Source organism: Falco peregrinus, chromosome 18, assembly GCF_023634155.1.
Source record: "Falco peregrinus isolate bFalPer1 chromosome 18, bFalPer1.pri, whole genome shotgun sequence".
Classification (NCBI taxonomy): domain Eukaryota; kingdom Metazoa; phylum Chordata; class Aves; order Falconiformes; family Falconidae; genus Falco; species Falco peregrinus.
The window spans coordinates 817,465-836,405 of record NC_073738.1 but is presented as its reverse complement, the minus strand read 5'-3'; the positions used below and the strand labels follow the sequence as shown (position 1 = coordinate 836,405).

Genomic DNA, 18,941 nt, shown 5'->3' with positions numbered 1-18,941 from the left:
CTCTCTGATGCTGGGCAAGCCAGGAGGGCAGTGGGGCAGGTGACTTGGGAACAATATTGTAGAACAGAGCTAGTTCCTTTGTTACTTCATCTACGATGCCAATTTTAACTTATTGTGATGCTTTTTCATTGAGTGCTCGATGCTGAGACTCGTGGGAAGATTTCAGCTCCAAAAAGATTAAAAGCAACATGTAAATGGTCTGCTCAATGTTAAGTTCTTAGGTATTTAGGAGGTAAAAAGAAAAATAAGGCCAATTAACCCTATTTGCAGTATTATGTCTGTCATAAGCAGTCTAATTCAGTTAAGTCAGCTTGAGCCAGAACAAAGATAAAAAGGAATAAGCCTATTAGAAGACCTATAACTAGCCAGAGGGAAGGTCTTAGTGGCCTCTAAAGAGCCAGTTAATGGCTAGATCTGCTCTGAGGTGGTTCTCTTCCATCCTGTTATGAAGCAGATATCAAAAATAGTTGTAAAAAACAAAAAGGCAACAAGGTCAAGGTGAAAAGAGTGTGAGTACACACTCATCACTGCAAAGTAACTGTTCAAAGCACGTGGAAATGAACAGATGATCTGCCTGATTTTGGCAGATCCACACTCAAAAGCTGGAGCTCACAGGTGAGATCTCACCGCTCGATCACAGTGAAAGCGTGCCCAGTTCAGCCTATGGGTAGTGCATCCCAAACCAGCACCTTCATCCATTACACTGCCAATGAATTCTGATTTGAGTGTAAGGACTGAAGTGCTCTTTTCAGCACCAGCCCACCTCCACACAGGCATCCCGCTTGCTGGTTTATAGCTATTACCGGGACAGTCAATACAGCTGCTTGGTTATCTCAGGGACTCTGCGGAGATCTCGCAGTAGAAACACCCAAACTGCTGCTGCAGGATGAAACAGAAGCCCCAGAGCAGGTAAATACACAGCTGAGCACTGTAATGGAGCTCAACACCCAGACAGGTTGTGCTACACGCAACTATTTGTTCCTGGTGGCCAGGTCAGGGAATGCCTCACTGCCATGCCCAAAACTGCTGTCTGAAACACAGCCAAAGAAACAAAACAGGCTGTTTTTGTTGTGTTCAACTTAGAGTTAACTAGAAAAACACGACTCAGAGTCAGGGGGTCACAACTGTGGACTGTGCCCTTTCCCCCAGGTCACCTTCTCCCATGCCAGATGCCTGCATTGTCTAGACGTATCTAACATCGCAGTGCAGAGGTTTTTACTCATGACTTGCACATTTCTAAGATGCCCTAATTCCCGTGGTTCCCAATTCCGTTTCAGAAATTTCACCTGCCATTAGCACAGGACAGAACTATGGGATGTGTTGTGCCTCAAGCACCAGGGCAGAGTGGTACACGTACGACAAAAAGCTGATTGATAGTTTGATTGGGGGGGGAGGGGGGATGCATAATTGGCACCATCACCCTGGGTTCACCACCATAACATAACCCCCTGCGAGGCAGCATGCTGCAGCGGGGTGACTTTACAGACCTCAGCTGAGTTCCTGTGATACGTGCACTGTAACAGAGGCGATTCCAGGTCTCCTGTGCGCAGCAAGGTTAAAACATGGTTAAAATGCGCTCCGAACAATTCTCGCATCAAGAGACTACGCGGCAGTGTGTCTTTGAGCTCAAAGCAGAAAGGATTCAACCAGCTCCCACAGAACAGCACTGACAATCCCCTGCTGCCAGAGTCCTTTTGCCTTGGTGCAGGACCACAGCCGTCCTGCCACCTCAGGATCCAGGCTCTTGTTAGTTGCCTCCCCAGTCCCTTAATTCTCTTCTCTCCAGGAGCCAGGGCACAATCCCTCAGTATTTTGGTGTCACCACCCCAATGCACTTACCTAAGTGCAAGTAAGGCATGGAGGAGGGGGTTATTACTGCAGACGAGTACAAGTTTTAGCCCGAGAGAGATATTTTTGACTGCTCCAGTGTTTCTGCTGTCCCCATGTTACCCCCACTCTCTGTCCCTCCTTCCTTATCTGATACCTGACAAACTCTCTGGTTTTCACCCCTCATACAGGGGCTCTCCCCAGATCGGAGGCTCTCAAGATTGAGATGATCGGAGCACTGGACATTTTTGGTGCTTGCCTTTGCCCTCAGCCCACAGTAGAGAATCATGTCTCTCTCTCTCCCTACTGCTTCCTTGTGCTCTAGGACTTGAACCTCTGGAAGTGTCCTTACTGCTTGCAGCTGTAGACCACCTCCTCCTGCATGCACTGCTGGCACTCCACATAGCAACACCACTGCACCTGACAGTGGCACGAGAAGGTAACCAGCCGGCTCTGGGTGTTGTAGCCTCTTCCACAGCACATGCTGTCACAGTTGCCTTCTCGAGAGCAGGTCCTCCCGGCGGTTCCCAGGGAGTATTTGCTTGGACGACAGAAACTGGGGGAGTCTTCCACATACACCAAGTCAGTAGAGCGGGGTGAAGCGGGGTGCTTGGAGGAGTGGCTGTGTCTCTGTGGGCCAGCCAGCTCCGAGTGTCCCACAGCATCATTGGTGGTGCTGAAGACCTTGACAGCATCATCGTAGCGCAGCTTCAGCAGTCGTCCAATCTCATGGAAAGGTGAAAGTTGCTTCCAGCATGTCCGGACAGCACATGAGCCGGAGACACCATGGCACTTGCACGTGGTTTTGAGACCATTTTTCACAGCCTGATGAGAAAGAGAAGTGGTAGTCATTATCTGCCAGGATCGTGAGCCTAATTCTGGGTAGAGGCCACACCTCAGACTGCAGACAGCCTGGAAACACTTCAGTTTTATTAGTATTATTCCTATTTCATGGAAGAGAAACTAAAAACCAAAACAAAAGAGAGTACTGACTACAGAGCTGACTGGTGAGCCAGAGAGCAGAAAGCCTGAATGAGGACAAATGGCTGAATACTGATTAAATTCTCACTAAGCCTATTTGGAATAGCTGGAGTAGTCAACCATAAAACTGAGTATTTCCAGCATGGTGGATTCCCTTCAGTATATTCAAATGAAGACAGTGCTCTAATCGAACAAGTAATTTGACTCAGTAAACTGAAAACAATGATTAGTCAGTAGCCTGTAGCAGACAGTCTAAGATGTTTGATCTAATGGTCTCCCTGACCCAAACTTGTCATGTGATTAGTTCCGTAGGAAATCACCAGCAGGTTCATCATTGATCTCAAGAGTGTCAACCCTTTATCTATTTGACATGTCCCACCAGCTCTGAAGCTCTAGCTGTTCTCAAAATTCCCTGTGATGGTGGCATAACCCATGGAGTAACTCAGCTGCTGAGTTTTACGGCTGCTGCTGCGTGCATACTGCTGTCACTCAGCCCCTGGTACCGCTAGAGGATGCAGGATGCTACTCTGCCACTCAACATGCATCTCCTTACACCGGAGTTCAGGAGACTTTCCAGGGAGCTCTCAGTACCATAAGATCCACAACACACGGGTAGACGGGTCTGGTTTGTGAGTAGGGACAGCGAATACCCCTCTCGCAACAGCCTCAGCTGAGGACGGGTTCGAAGACGCACTGAGTCCTAACCTCATTCTAGGCCTGCTAGTGCAGCTCCTCACCTTGATCCCAACATTGGTGTTGTGGATGTCCACCTTGGCCCGCAAGTCTTTGCCAATCCTCTTCTGACCCAAGAACTTCTTCAGGAACTTGGTGCTGTATTTGAGGTTGTCTCCACAAACACCCCATTGCCAGGCCTTGCGGTTCTCCAGGTCTGGGGAGTCATCGCAGGTGCAGCGCTCCATGCGCCCAGCACTACATGCTCTGGCTAAGGAATGGGTGAGAGCTGCAGAGGACACGGCATAGAGGAAGGCAGTTTCCTTAAAACCTGCACAGGAGAGGGATTAGGAGAGGGTAGGAGCAGGAAAGGCAAAATAAGGCGTTTATCTGCCTCACTGGCTCTCCTGACTAGAACTGTGCATGAACTAAGCCCAAGCACAATACTTAGAGATACAAAGAGACAACACACTGCCATTACCCGCACACCATTCCCAGCAGAGAAACTCAGTATCATGTTTGAATTAACTGGTGTAGTGACACCCCAGTCTCTCCTGGTGGCTGTGAGTGACTCAATACGGGGACAGGAGACCACTCCTGAACCTAGGGATGGGTGGCAACAGCCAAACGGTCCTGGGAAAATATTCAACTGCAAAAAACAACAGTCATGAAACTGTTTTCCTCATCCTCACCACAGAGCTGACGGGTACGAATCATCACTGAAATCATGTTCTGGCTTAAAATCAGGAAATATTTAGTAGAAACTGAAAAAAACATTTCAAAAATCTGACCTGTTGTTTAAAAATGTGTTTCATTGGGACTGCATTGGCACAGTAGTAGTATTTCATATGGAAAGATCACATGTGGTTTGACTAGGAGAGGTTCCCTGCTGAAGGACATCTTGCGCAAGGAGGACAACTCTCCCACCTGTGAGTGGGTTTTCTGACTTACCTGTGATAAATCACCTGCTCCCAGTGACCATGGCAATGCTTTCTGAAGCTATCCTCCTTCCTAAATGAGGCTTCCCAGCTTGACCACGTTTGCCCTGAGGTGTGTGACCATGACACACCATGACATTTTAACCAGAAAAGAAAGTACAGTGCCTGAATAGGAGTTCAACCTGAAGACATCAACATACCCATTCCTATCTGATCTCATATGACACCCGTGAGCTCCACAGAAGTTCCAGAAAACCCTGATTGACACAAACCTAACCTAAACCCCAAAATATTCCTATTTAGTCCAGGGGAAAATCTTAGTATTTCCTCCAGAGTTCATTTGCAGAAAACAAAATTATTCATCGGAAACTGCTTAACAAGCCCACAATTTAGCAAAGAGTGCAAAGAAGAGAAAGACAGGTGACTGATCAATAGCTCAGAGTGAAGGAATGGATAAAATTGGCTGAAATAGAAAAATCTTGATTTATAAAAAATAAAGCAATTGGACATTGCATGGAAGAAAGCACAGTGAAGCAAACAAATATTCCACATTGGAAAATTCCGAATTTCCTTCCACATCAGAAGGAAACAGATCTGTTTCTCAGAAAAAATGGAAGAGAGAACCACAGAGACCTGATCTAGTCTTGCAGTTAGCTCTGCTTTGAGCAGAATTTGGAAGCACCTCTAGAATTCACCCAGTCCAACTCCCAATTTTCCCATCATTCTATTCCCTCAAAGAATTCCCATCCAGCTGTAATAATAGCTCAGACCACTGACTGCTGAGATCTGAGTGAGTTCACCGTAAACATGACCAGAGAACAGGAAGAAGAGTTCTTCTGATAGCTATCAGTAAGAAGAATAAAAAACAAACTAATCGTGAATGTAATGGAGAGGTTGTGTTAGTGACTTCAATACAGACTTCACAGGAGCTCTTTGGAATTCCAAAATTTCAGATGAAAGATCTAGCAACAGTAAGGATGTGGATGAGAGAGTCAGGAAAATGTGGAGGAGGTCAAGGAGATCAATCACCAAACTACTTCCTACCTCACCATTTCAGTTGCTCTGTCACTGGGACAAGTAACTTGCAACTAAGCTCTCCAGTTGATGATGCTCTATAAAATCTCTAAGGGTAGTGGAAGAATAATGAAAAAATGTCACAAAATCCATCAAAAGTTTTGGAAAAGCTGGTATAGGACACAGTAAATACAGATTATGGATAGCAACACAACGCTCACACATTTTCCAGCAGTGGCCAACGCAAAAGAAGGAGCTAAGAGAGGATGAAATATTTGAGATAGAAAATCTGAAAAATAATTCCAGAAGTTAATCTCCAAGTGCTCAGCTGATTCCCAGTATCCTATCTGACATACTGATACCAGAAGAGAGGACAGCATTTCAGAAACACTTTCCCATACCATATAAAGCTAGCAGTACCAGTCAGCTCCACATACCCTGCTAAATCTGACTTTGTGGAGTACCACACTGCTTCTGGTATTTCTGACCAGTGATGGTTTTGTTTCTTCTGTGGCACTCCACGTAAGTGCTGGCTAGATGTCAACCCACTGGAAATCAGAGAGCATTGCTTGTGGTGAGGCCACTGCAGACAGCAGTAACTGAAGATAACGAGCATACTTTCAAATCGTCTCCTTCTTCTCCCCCCTCTTCCACCTCCTTTTATGGCAAAGGTTCAATGCCACCAGGCTGCCAAATGCTTGCCTGAAAAGTCTAAGATGGTTCCTTCTGCTTTGTCATAAGGGATTGATCACTATTTAATTAATTCACAAATCACATGAGTAATGGAATAACTGAATGGTCCTTAAGAGCTTGTGGAATAACAATGAGTCGCAGAGCAGCTGCTGAAGCTGGATTTTCGGTAGGACACAGCACAAATGAGCAGCAATCAGCTCCAAAAAACATGATTTGAGAAGATCTAAAGAGAAGTTTCTCCACGGGTTCTGTGTACCTGTCCTCCTGCTGTGTCAATGGAGCTCTTGTCACCATAGCCCATGGAGCCTGGAGCTAATGTCCAGGCTGTCAGGGTCTCTTTTAGGGATGAGTCATTATCCTGACCCCATCGACTGTGTTGCCAGTGACTACGCGAAATTTTAAACACTTGGTGCAAGAGGGAACATCTAAATGCAGATGTCTTTGCTGGGCAGTTTGATTGCAAACATCCAGCACGGAGTTGAATTTCAAGATGCTGAAGCAAGCCAGCTCCCTCTGGTAGGACCTTGCACATGTCCAAGTCTTGCCCTGAGCTCGCTGGAATTATTTCTTAGCTCAGCAGCCTATAAATACAGAAAGACGTTTGCTGCAATGGCAAGACACTATTCTGTGGCATGGTGTGCTCTAGACCACAAGGAAAACTATAATAGGAGGAGTTTAGCCATGTGGTGATTCTGCCAAAGGAAAGATGCCCAAGGTCAAAGATTTTTCAATGTTACAATAAAGACAGCGTGAGCGTTTCAGAGCAAGTGGAAGAGGCATCTTTTGGGGAGAAAAAAAACCAAGACAAATTTAAAAAGCAAGCAAACAAACAAATAAGCAAGCAATCAGAGCCGACCAGAAAGCTAGAGAATTGTAGAAAGATTTAGGATGGAAGGACTCCTCAAGGTCTTTAATACAACCTCCTGCTCAAAGCAGGGCTAACTACAATGCCAGAAACAGTTTTTCAGGGCTTGTCCAACTGAGTTCTCCAAATCTCCAATGATGGAAATTCTGTCTCTGAGCCACTGCTCCTGCGCTGTGCCATCCCTTGCTTGCTCATGACATCAGTGAAGCCACTGCTGGAAGGTCAAAGTATCTAACCAACGCGAAGCAAAAAAATGGATTAATGGATGGAACGCTTGTAGGGAGCTCATTTCTTAAGGAGGTTTCTCCCTGAATCACCTTGTTTCAAATAGAGCAAAAAAGATGGTGGCACCTCTAGAAGCAGGAAAAGTGTTGGTGATCCAATGTGATTGCAAATTAAGATTGGCTTTTCACCTATTACAAAAATGAACCATCTCACTGGGACACGATCTTTTTTCCCCTTTTGCACTCATAAGACCATTAAAAAATGTTAAAAAGTCTCTGTTTTTCTTGACAGTTTCTCTAAGACCATGGCAATATCAATCACTTAATCATACCTAAAACTCTTCATAACTACTTGGGCGAAAGGAGCACAGTCCATTGCCCGACCAGCAATTTCCAAGGCAGCGACAGGAAAAAACAGGAGTAGGAATATGTGAGAAACAGATCAAAAGTGGCAGCTGAAAGTCTTCATGTTCTTTGTGAAAGAAATAACCTATTTGCAAGCTAAAGGAAAATGAGAACTAATAATTGCTTCCAGCCAACTGTCTTCTTATAGAGGAGATGTATACGGCATACTTTTCTGTATTAAATCATCATTTGATCCTTAAGATTGTGTAATAAAAGTTTTCAAACACTTACCCTCATCTGCCAAAACAGGTTTTAAATTACAGGTGATATTTTATTTTGTCAGTCAGGAGTCCATGGAAATGTTAAGGCATGCCACCACGAGATAATTAAATGTTTTCCAGCTATTTGAAGATGAGGATTATTCAATTGTCATTTTCAAGTTCTTTGAGGTTGATGAAGGTAGGGATGTCAGAAAGACACTCAAAATGATCACAAACAGCTTCTTTCACAGTGTGCTTAAAAATTCACAACGGAGCCTGCAGTGAAGTAAATCTGGTCTTGTATGTGCTGTTTTACTAAAATATTAACTTAATATTTACTTCAACAAAATCCGATCATTTGAAATGGAAATGATAAAAAGTTTCAATCCCAATGCTAATTAAAATCAAGATCTTATTTTTTAATTAAAAATTACATTTAAATTTCATCAAAGTTAATATTGGCTTATTCAGGCCCCCTTTTTTTAAAACATGAAGTTACTAAACATTATCAAAGGACTGAAAGTCAATAATACCGAAGACTGAAGCTTAGTAAATGTTGCTAAACATTACGGAGGGGCTGAAACTCGGGAACAGGCAGGCAGGCATCGTTTGGGTGAGGACGGGTTTAGCAACACGTACATGCAAGCTCTGGGAACTTCTATTAAGAAACAGTTTCAGGGTTTGTCTTCATTCTATTTTTCTCAAGGTCTTCTGTTTTGAAGGATTTATTATGTTCCCTCCTACTTCAAATACAGAACTTACAGGGCATTTTCTTCCTCTGAAGCATGTTGTGAACCAGAAACCAGTGGCTCTTCTGTCTGCTCTGTGCAAACTTCTGCAGAGACTCCAAATATACGTGAAAGAGTCTTAGGAGATATTTGTCAACATGCACTGCAATGCCTTAATACCCATAAATAGCTTTTTGCAACAGTAAATTAGGGTTAAATTCTTTATCAGAGATCTACATACAAAATATCAGAAGAGCTAAAAAGGGTCTTTTCCTAAAGTGTCCCTTAGCAAAGCACTGACTCTCATTTTTCACAGTATTGTCCCTGATTGCCAGCCAAGGAAGGTGGTCAGTCTAGGAATCTCCGGCCTAGGACAAAAATCCACAAGCCAAGGGTGTGAACTTCCTTCTGCTTTTCAAACCGTGACAAACCACGCAGGAAAAATGAGGATAAGACATATTTTGTGGCAGAAGAGCCCAAATTGCACAGCTCCCATTTCTGGGCAAAACAGATGATTTTTGCACCCCCTGGTTACTGCTCCCGCTTTGCTTAATTTGAGATGCATATTGCAGGGGCTGCAGAACCAGGTGAGATTGCGCACTGCAAACAAAAAACTACCTTGTACCTCGCTTCAGCAGGCTGGTCCGTCCCTCCAGGCTGCAGTTCCAGCGCTCGCTGCGGAACTGGTACTGGCACTCCATGACCCCCAGCCGGATGGCATCCCGCAAGGTCTCCGCCAAGCCAGGCTCCCTCCGGCACAGCCTCTTCTGCTTGCGGGACAGCTTCAGCAAGTCACACTGCTTCACGTGGACCTTCCCCTGGGCAGAGTTTGTGGAGGGTCCCAGGGCTGGGAAGTGGGTCAGAGCTTCTTTCCCAGTCAAGCTGAAAGGAAGCAGAAAAAGCAGTGAGGTACGGAAGCAGGCAGTCACGGAAAAGGTGATCAGAGGGCAGGATATGCAGAAAGCTGCTGGTCAGGGTGCTTTACCAGCTCAGAAGATTAATCAATACAGATTGATTTGATCTACTATGCAATCTCCACCACACACAAGGCAAAGTAGCAGACTAATGCTGTGGGGAGAAAGGAGAAACGCACATGTGTTGTCTCCAGCAGCCTCAGGTGGGAAGTTCTCTTGACTCCACCAAGAGGACACAGTTACAGCCCTGCAGCTTTGACTCCTTCACAGTGCATCCACCATCACCTACAGAGATTTGGTTTACTCGATGGTGCTGCAGGTCACTGTATGTCACAGCTTTGTGCCAACTCCATGAAGTATTAACCACGTCCTTCCAGGGTTTTGTGTACACGGGTACCATGCCACTAGACACAGGAAAGACACAGGGAGGCATTATCAATGGCCACCTTCCTAAAGTAAGCGTGACTTTTGCTGGAAAACATTTTCTCGCTGAAAAAATAAAGGAAAGGTCAACTAAAAACCTATGGCCTAATGCAACAGCAATGCACTTACATGTGTTTATACGTAATTCAGCTGAAAAATATCTCAAGTTTTCAAGGCAAATGGTTTCATTTTTCATGGCAAGACAATATTCTTGCAAAATTTGTCTTCCTTAATAGCTTTAGGATGCTTGAAAACACAGAGAAATTACTTTACTTTGATGCAAGGTTTGAGGGCTGGGAACAGTCATGCATTTGCACAACACTAATCAGGAGTGCCTCTCCTTATTACTAAACAGGTGAGAATCACAGAGTGCCTCAGCCTCCCCACCCCCAAAAATACCCAAGCCAGACAGACAAATGGAAACATCCTAGAACATTTACTTTTGGACACCTCTCAGCCCCAACATTAACATTTGCAGAGTATGCCTTCCCTCCCCCAAACCCTGCTGTTTTCTTTGCAAGTCCACAGGTAGTGCAACGTGGGCAAAGAGATGAGCCAGCTGGTTCTTGTTCCTCTCCCCCAGTGAGACAAGTGGGGCTATGCTGCTCCACAAAGCCACTGTGGGAGTCGGACAAGCAAAGCTGGATAGGGAGGGATGCAATCAGGAGCAATCTCTGAAGCATGTCTACCAAGACTCTCTGGTACTGCCCCCCCCCAGCAGCGCAGCCACCTGTGCCCTGCACAGATCAGTGCCCAAGCAGACCAAGCCAGATGGAGATGGGCACGAGTTAGCAAGCCAGTACAATGCCAAAGAAGCAATTCCCCACAGCAGTGTAGGAAGGGAGATCCTGCACCTCTGCACCATTATCAGGTTCCTTGTGAAAGGAAAATTTACACAGCTAAATTACCCGGCCAGGTCTGACCGGGCACGTCTCCAGGTGCGTGTTTCGGCACAGCAAACGCCAGCCTGCGCTGGTGGAGGGAGGAGAGGGCAGCCTGTGCGGGTGAACAGGACAAGTGGCCACATTGTCTACCACACTCCAAATCACAAGTAAAGAATTTTAACCAATAGAGGTGACCAAAATGAAAATTTACCCAGCTCGACAAAAGACAGGCATTTCTAACACTCAGCTGTTCAAGTGAGGGCGATACTCTTATCAGGGATATTACTTCCGTTACAGAGGATGCAAGTCAAGCACAGCGGCTTCAGTTTTAGTCCTCCAAATACTTTATCAACATCTATTTCTCAGCTAGACGTCTGGATCTCTCTGTAGTCAATCCAGTCTGTCCAGGCACAGCAGTTATACCACAGCTCCGCTGACCTAACCCTGCAGTACTTCGGCATGCATTCTCACAGTAGCCTACAATTTCCAGGTGCACTCGCACATCGGTAATTAGGAACAAGTATGATTAACTAACACACAGAAATCATCCAGAGACCTGCAAACTGCAAACTAACCAAGAACCAAGGAATCATTGTGAATCACACAGCAAGTACTAAACTTCAGAAACCAAGAGGCTGAGGAAAATGTTTCAATCCCATTGTCACTGCTGAACTGGGGGACAGAAACATGAGATGTTCCAGTGGGAGCCAAGAAATAAACAGGCAATACTGGAAACACAGACAAGTATTTGGGGTCAGGTTTGGCACAAGAAACTGGAACTAGCATGGCTTGACGAGCTTCAGAGAGAAATTCAGACTGCACAGCTCAAAGCCCTATCTGGCACCGAACACTGCACAGAGGGGCCAGCAACAGCAGGTGCATGGGGGACACGGCAGTCCTGAGCTGGAGGAACTGTGGTGAGGGACACAAGAGTGGCAAGTGAGCAAGACCAAAGCATGATGAGCAAGCTTGAGTGCTTTGCCTCGCTGTGGTGCTTAAAAACCGATACACATGTTCATTGGAGTTACATTTCTCTGAGTGCATAAGCATGTGCTGTGCACAAGCTCCGATGCTCAAGAATGTCAAGGTATGCCAACTCTAGCATGGGCAGGGAGAGGTGTAGATGTCAACAAAAGCCTGACTTCTGAGGAAGGTTCAAACTGTACCTAACTCACTGGGACAATGCTGCGTTCAGGAAGAGATGTTGCTGTTTACATCAGCTGGGGGAATGACAACATGCACCCAGAAAGTCAGAGACCTGGTCTGACCCAGGACAGCTGTTCCTATGATCATGGACAGGGACTACCTCAAGGATGGCCATCAGTGGCCAGTGAGATCTGGGAGAAGGTGCTGTTGCCATTCTCCTGACCTTAAGGATGTTGGATGTTAATATATGCGGAAAACTCAAATAGAATAATGATAGGCACCATAAAAACAACCTTTGAAGAATTCGATTCCATTTTCAGAGCAATCTCAATAGTGCACAGCAAATACAGCCTGGGACCACACACAGAGCAAAGATACCAAGTCTAATTCATCTTTTCCACTATGCAAAGCAAAAGCTTCATGGGAAAAACACCTTCTAAAATTGGATCCAGCAATACCTTAAATTCTGACAGAGGTAATGCAGCACCCTACACAAACAGCTGGTTGCACAGGCAAGTTTAGTTAATGCTTCTTTGCTTTTAATTTTAGTTGTGAATTTCTAAAGTTGCATCACACAAAGTAAATTGGTTTTCCTCTAGAAAGGGAGGATGGAAATAACCAGATGGAAATAATGCATTGAGGAGTAAACAAGCAGTAAATTGGTTAATCTAAGACATGTGACTAAAGCCACCTGGAATACACCTTTCTGTGAAAGTCTCCCTCATGTGAACTATCACACTCGTTCCCTAAGACAAGTAGATGTTGGCATGAAAAAATACACTGCTGTGCTTGGAGGCTTTTACAGAGTTCAGGATTCATTCCCTAAGATCAGTGCACAGACAGAACTCTCAAAACTAGTCTCACGTAACTTTCAATTTAGATAAGTAGACAAAGAAATTAAAGGAGTCGACCAAGGTCATGCAGTTGACCAGTGGCAGAGCTGAGAGAAAAGCCACTCTCAAGAGTCGTAACAGACACAACCAGGATCACCCACATGAGCAGAGGCTTGTAGGCTCTAACTATAACTGTGTTTTATTAGGGTAAAACTAACACAGGAAAAGATCAAGATCACAGTACGAGAACATTCTCACAAGATTAAATATAAAATATGCAGATATTTGCAGTTAGGCAAACTGGGTATCGTTTTTAGATGATTTAGAGTTTATTATCTACAGATCGTAAGGCAAAAAAAAATGAACTCTTTGAATTAATGCACACCTGCTAGCAATCTTAAAGAACAATAAGGATCTCAAACTTTTATTTCTCTCTGCTTTTCTGTCTAAGCACTTTGCTAAATTAATCTATTTCCTTTAATCTCCTTCCAGCCACATTCCGGCTGCTTAAGAGACTTTTAATGAGAGCCTGTTCCTGTGCAATGCCCAATGTCCTCTGGATCTGAAAAGTCTTAAAAAACCCTAAAAATATGCCTTTTCTACCTCTCCCAAGCAAGGAGAAAAATCAAAGGGAGCCACAACAGTACTCCATATCTGATTTCACGGGCCTTTCATGTTCCACAGAAATACCTACACCCCACAGATAGCTGCAACGAGCGTTCGGAAAAGGCTGAGAGAATATGGGACGACGAGAGATCAGATCCAGGCCACTGCAGTGCACAACAGGTCCTCAGCTCTCCTCTCTCCCCAGCAGCTCAGTGGAATAGAGTTTTAATCCTTTCAGAAGCAACACTATTGAATCCTCAGCATCTGCCCCCGGACAAATGGATGGCCAGCAGCAGGGTTGCGCTGTCTTGGCCAGATGAGGTGGTCTCCCATGCTTCGTACCACCCGCTGTCTGCAGAGAAGGTGGCTGAAATCCTCACAGCAGCATCTCAGGGTGAAGTATTGATCTCAAATGTTTTTTACTTTTCTCTATCAGAGCTGTCATTTCAGACCCTCTAGCAGGTGGCTTTATACCTGTTATCCTCCTGGTTTGCTGTCAAGCTTTCTCACAGCTCCTCACAAGGGAAAAAAAAGCTTGAATTAAAAACTCAGGTGAGGTTTACATGAGGTTGAGTTGAAATCCTTTGTATTGGGCTTTTCTGCTTGCTGCAAACAGTTTTTGCGACCAGCAACAGATGATGCGTCCAGATACAGACTCAGCTTTTAAAAATAATTCTCCTGAAACTCCACACAGAACAGCATACAAAATTCTTACATCAGAAGAGCTGGCTGGTTTGGGCTGAGAGGTGTGTAACCTGGTGTGAGGATTTAGCTGGGAATGGTTGCAGTTAGTGCCTACGCGCCAGCTGACCTGGGTCACTAACTGCAGCTGGGTTCCTCACCCTTATCTGCTCTGGGCTCCACAGCCTGGGCATACTTGGTTTAAGTCCTTCCACCTCAGCTCAGTCACATGAAATATCACCGTGTAGCTCCCGATCTCAGGGGCAGTGCGCTCCCTGCTGCTGCCCCCCAGCCCAGGCCAGCAGTCCGGTCAATCATTACATGGGAGATCAGAACTTCGGTCTAACCCTGGACTGGCCGCATTCCCTGGAGTGTTCCCTACAGGAAGCACTCAACGCCCAGCGGGATGATTTTTCAGAAAATATGATACCCTGAGACAGTTACTAAAAAGAATCTGGGAACTGAAGATAAAAGGCATCCATGAAAAGCCCTTACCTATTCAATGCATCTGTAGTCCCACATCACCTCTGCTGTGGCAATCACTGCACGCTCCACCTTCTCAAGTCTCAGCTGAAAGTTGCCTTCCCTCTCCATTTCTGCTCTCTTTCTGCTAGTATACTCTTTTAAAATATCCCAGTATTCTGTGACTGACAATGCAAAAAAAGATTCTGTAACAAATCCTTCTGATATACTGTACTTTAAGGAATGATTACGCAACCTGTAAGTAATATAAGCATTTAATTTATCTGCTCAACAGGAAGAAAAACATCTTCAGAAATCTTTCCAGGAGCACTCAGAACTGGACAGCAGAGCCCTGACTTGCAGTAGATTTGGTCGTTTAGATTTATCAGGGAAATGCTGCAATAACAGTTACCAAAGAAAATGTAAGAACAGAGGTAACTGGCGAAAATCAAAGCTTACTCATCATCTCTAGAAGGATACAGGGGAGGCAAGGACAGCATTTTTGAACACACTTATATTTACATTAAGATGTCATTTGACATATTATGCTATTTTCAAAACTATGCAAGCCCAAGCTTCAATACACCTGCAAGTCGCATGTTGCTTTTACTCTCTAAGGGCCCCCCAAAAAATTACTCCATCCTGAAAAGAGCAACATTTGTGCCACTGACTTCAACAGGAACAGAATTAGCAGTAAATACAGAGGACACAGGTAGGCTGAAGTAAGAGGAGCTGTGAATCAAGACAGCACATCATGTGAAATTCCAGGAAGCCTGGCGCCTCTGTACCTACCACAGGTATTTCAGGATGAGTTATAAAGCAACGCTCCAGCAGATCCAGCTGCCCACAGAGCACAGGCCAAACTGGCCCATGAAGGAGACATGCTGCAGCCTGCTCCATGGAGGTCTCCCCAGAAGAAGGCTTTCATCCAGATTGGTGCTTCTGCCTACCCAACCACATCCTACCAGAGGTGGGTCTCCTCTGCATTCTGCCCTGGTCTCATTCTAGGGAAAGACCCTCTTAGACTCTGTGCGAAGCTCGTTGCCCTCCAGCACACCCTAAACTACCTTTCACTTTGTGAAACAGCCCCCAAGAAGGCAACAGGAGGCTGGGAGCTCTGGGTGAGGTCTAGAGTGACTCCCACCCACCCCCTGAAAGAAAAAGCATGGCTAAGACGAGGGGAGAATAGCTTACAGGAGGCTGCAGCATGGGGGAGGACTGAAGCAAGGGTGAAACAAAACAAGCACGAAGGAAACTGAGGTGTGCACTGTCTGTATACAAGGGAGACAGCCACTCCTGGATTCCTGCATCTAATGAGCCAGGCAAGCCTGACATAACCTCAGCAACAGCGGGACCACATTTCATGCAGATTATTTTCTCCCCTTCTTGTAGAAGTAGGCTTTAATTCACCCCTCTGCAGACCCAGCACTGGCAGTTCCAGGTCTGTTCAAGCACAGCCGGCACACTGACACCACACAGCCAAACCACCCCCAAGACTGGGAATGTGGTCTGCTGAGACCTGCCCACAGCTGCCATTGCTGCTCCATTGTAAGGCTGTGTGCACTCTGGCAAGACTCTGTTTTGTGTATTTACAGATGATCTTCATCCTTCCCGGGCCCTTGGACCATTTTTGCTGGACAAGCCTGTACACCTCTTGCCTTACCTTTGTCCTGATGGAATCAATCCTGAATTTACTTCACTGCTTTCAGCCAGCAATACTTCACCTTTGCCAAATCCCCTGCATGCAAGAAAAAGGGCTCAGGTCCTGTCTCTCCAGACAGCCACCCAAAAGCCTCCTTCACTTTTTGTTACCTCTCTGCAGGTTTTCTCAATTAAGTGTTTGGAAAGCAAAGATATGGCTCATGTGTCTCACAAGTCTCTCATAAATCTCTCCTATTGGCCAAAACACAGAGGTAGACCGCTGAACGAGGATCTAAAGTCCCCTCCGATTCAGTAGTAATTTGGACGTGAGATTGCTTTTCTCCCAGACTGAGCCATATCAGACATTCACATCAGGACTTTTAAAATATTCAGGTTCCTCTCTAGTCTATCAACTCAAATTTGTATTTGAAAGCACACGTGCATCGTGTTATTAATCACCACCAAACACTCCCTGAGTTCTTAGACTTCAGTTTCCTTCTTGTATTCCTTGTGATTTTTAAATGGAGAGGTGAGAATATGCAGGACACACCTGTGTCAAACCCCTCGAGGAAAAGACATTAAAAAGTGAAACTACAGCCTCAGATCCTAAGCTGTGCATCATCAGGAGGCAGCACACCTGGATTTCCTATGCCCAAAAAGCAGCTTATACCACACAGATCACTGTCACAAAATGAAGAATCATTCAGGTTGCTTTAACAACAGAGTCCAGCTTGAGCAATAGTAGCTGCTTCATGTTAGTGACCTGAAAGGGGAGCACAGGTACATTCACTTCCACCGAATATAACGTGTGCACCTGCCCCTGTGCCTGGGAAGCCAAACCCGCACTGTGACGCAGCTCCTTGACAGAGCACGTGTGTATACACACTATCAATGAGCAAGGAAGGGAGAGCCCCCCCCCTGCCCCCCACCCTGTCAGCAGGTGCTTAGGCAGGAGTTAGGCTAAATGATACCATTAATAAACTTGAAATCCAGCTGTTTTAAGAAAGCTTTGCAGCAGAAATTAAATACCAGTCATTGTCGCAGCCAACTGACAAGCCAGCAGAAACTTGCACGCGAATGCAGGGAGGTGTCTGGCATATGATGGGAGGATCAGCAGTGAGGGACCAAGACCCTCCAGGAGTGTAAGTCAGCACAGATCTGTCCAGAGGGTCACGGCCACACACAGCAGCGCCTGAACGCATCAGTTTGTGTCGCCTCTGCACTCACTGTAACAAATGCACTAACAGCTCTGGTTACCATAAGAGTCTGAAAAAGCTGTCTGAGAAGCAGCTGACTCAGAAAAAAACCAAAATAAAACAAAACACATCTTCATGGAAAACTGCATTGAGCCAGCCTGTTAAAAAAACCATCTTTGCCTTTAACCCAAGCAAACTAAAACGTGAGGGGAGCACACACACTTGGGGACAAGCACGCCCAAGTGATCCTGCACAGTATCCCAGGCTGGAGCATCAGCTCTGCCTCTCTGCACCCAAGTGCACCCTCCATCCCTGGGCTGGCTTCAAGCCTCATGGAGCCCCACAGCACCCACATGCTGCCCACCCCTCTGCTGAGCCCTGGCTCCCACCCCCAGCCCCCTCCTCCCACTTTCTTCCCTCCAAGGAAGCAGCCTGGAGAGAGGTATCAAAGCCAGCAGCTACCCAGGGCTACCTCACACCCCGGACAGAAGCTGAGCAGTGCAAGGAGCACTCATAAGCAAATTCGAGGAGTATACATACACAAACAAGACGATTTTTTTGGCTATTTCTTCCAGCTAGGAGCATCTTACACCCCGTTTTTACGTCCTGCTCTTGTGCACCTTGATCTTTCCCTCATTCCCTTCCTCCGGGGTGCCCAGGAGCAGAGTGGGGGCTCCTGCCGACACCCAGCACCCTCGCCCCTACCTCCCACCCCTCCCCTGGCGGCTGCGAAGATGCGCGGGGTGCTGCAGGTGCGCGGCCCGGCCGGGCCACCCTCCCGCACCGCCGGGCAGCCCCGCGGAGCCTCCGGCCTCCTCTCAGCACAGAATGCGCGGAGAATCCGCGCTCCCTCCCGGGATCTCCGCGCACCCTGCGCGCTCCCTGCCAGGGTCCCCTCCCCGCGCACCCTGCGCGCTCCCTGCCGGGCTGCGCGGCGCGGAGGCGGCGCCGGGGGCCGAGCCCCGCGGGCAGTGCTGACCCGAAGTAGGCGGCGGCGGGCGGCGACGGCGACAGGAGCAGGAGGAGGAGGAGGAGGAGGAGGAAGATGCGGCAGAGGGCGGCAGCGCGGTGCATGGTGCCTGGCGGTGCCGCTCCGCAGCTCGCTGCGCGGCCGCCCGGCGCCGCGGCTCTTTAAGCGGGAGGCGGGGCGGCCCCCTCCTCCCGTCCCGTCCCGTCCCGTCCCACAGCCGCCGGCGACGCCGTGGCGGACGGCGCCGGGTACCCCCGGGGCTCCCTGGGGACCCGCTGGCCCCTCCGGCCCCCGGGCACGCCGTGCCGGGTCGTGCCCCACCGAGCGCCCCCGGCCGCGGGCTCCGAGGGCAGCGCCGGGGCCTCTCCGGGCTGGCAGGGCACGGGCAGCCTCCGCGCCGGGCTGCGGGATGCTCGACGGTGCCATGGAGAAGGATAACGGTGGATGCAGCGGGGAGCATCCCACCTCCAAGACCTGCCGCTGCCTGTGGCGGTGCAGCACGGCTCCGGGCAGCCGCTTGCGCAGGGGAGGGGACGGATGCGTTGAGGAAAAGCTGAAGAGGCACCTGCCTCAAAAGTCCCGTTTTGCCTACCCACCCGAGAAGCTTTCCTCCTTTCCTGCTCTTGGCAGGGCTCACC

At 47.2% G+C, this 18,941-nt stretch overlaps 1 protein-coding gene across 1 annotated transcript; it reads right to left on the bottom strand.

The window, feature by feature from the left end:
• Positions 1 to 1,795: 1,795 nt before the first annotated feature.
• WNT9B (Wnt family member 9B) lies at positions 1,796 to 18,407 on the bottom strand. The gene is made up of 4 exons (XM_055790078.1): positions 18,313 to 18,407; positions 9,173 to 9,429; positions 3,546 to 3,811; positions 1,796 to 2,652 (listed from the first exon to the last, which is right to left on the bottom strand). The coding sequence occupies exons 1-4, from the start codon at positions 18,405 to 18,407 to the stop codon at positions 2,176 to 2,178; spliced, it is 1,095 nt and encodes a 364-aa protein (XP_055646053.1). The 3' UTR covers positions 1,796 to 2,175.
• Positions 18,408 to 18,941: the final 534 nt, after the last annotated feature.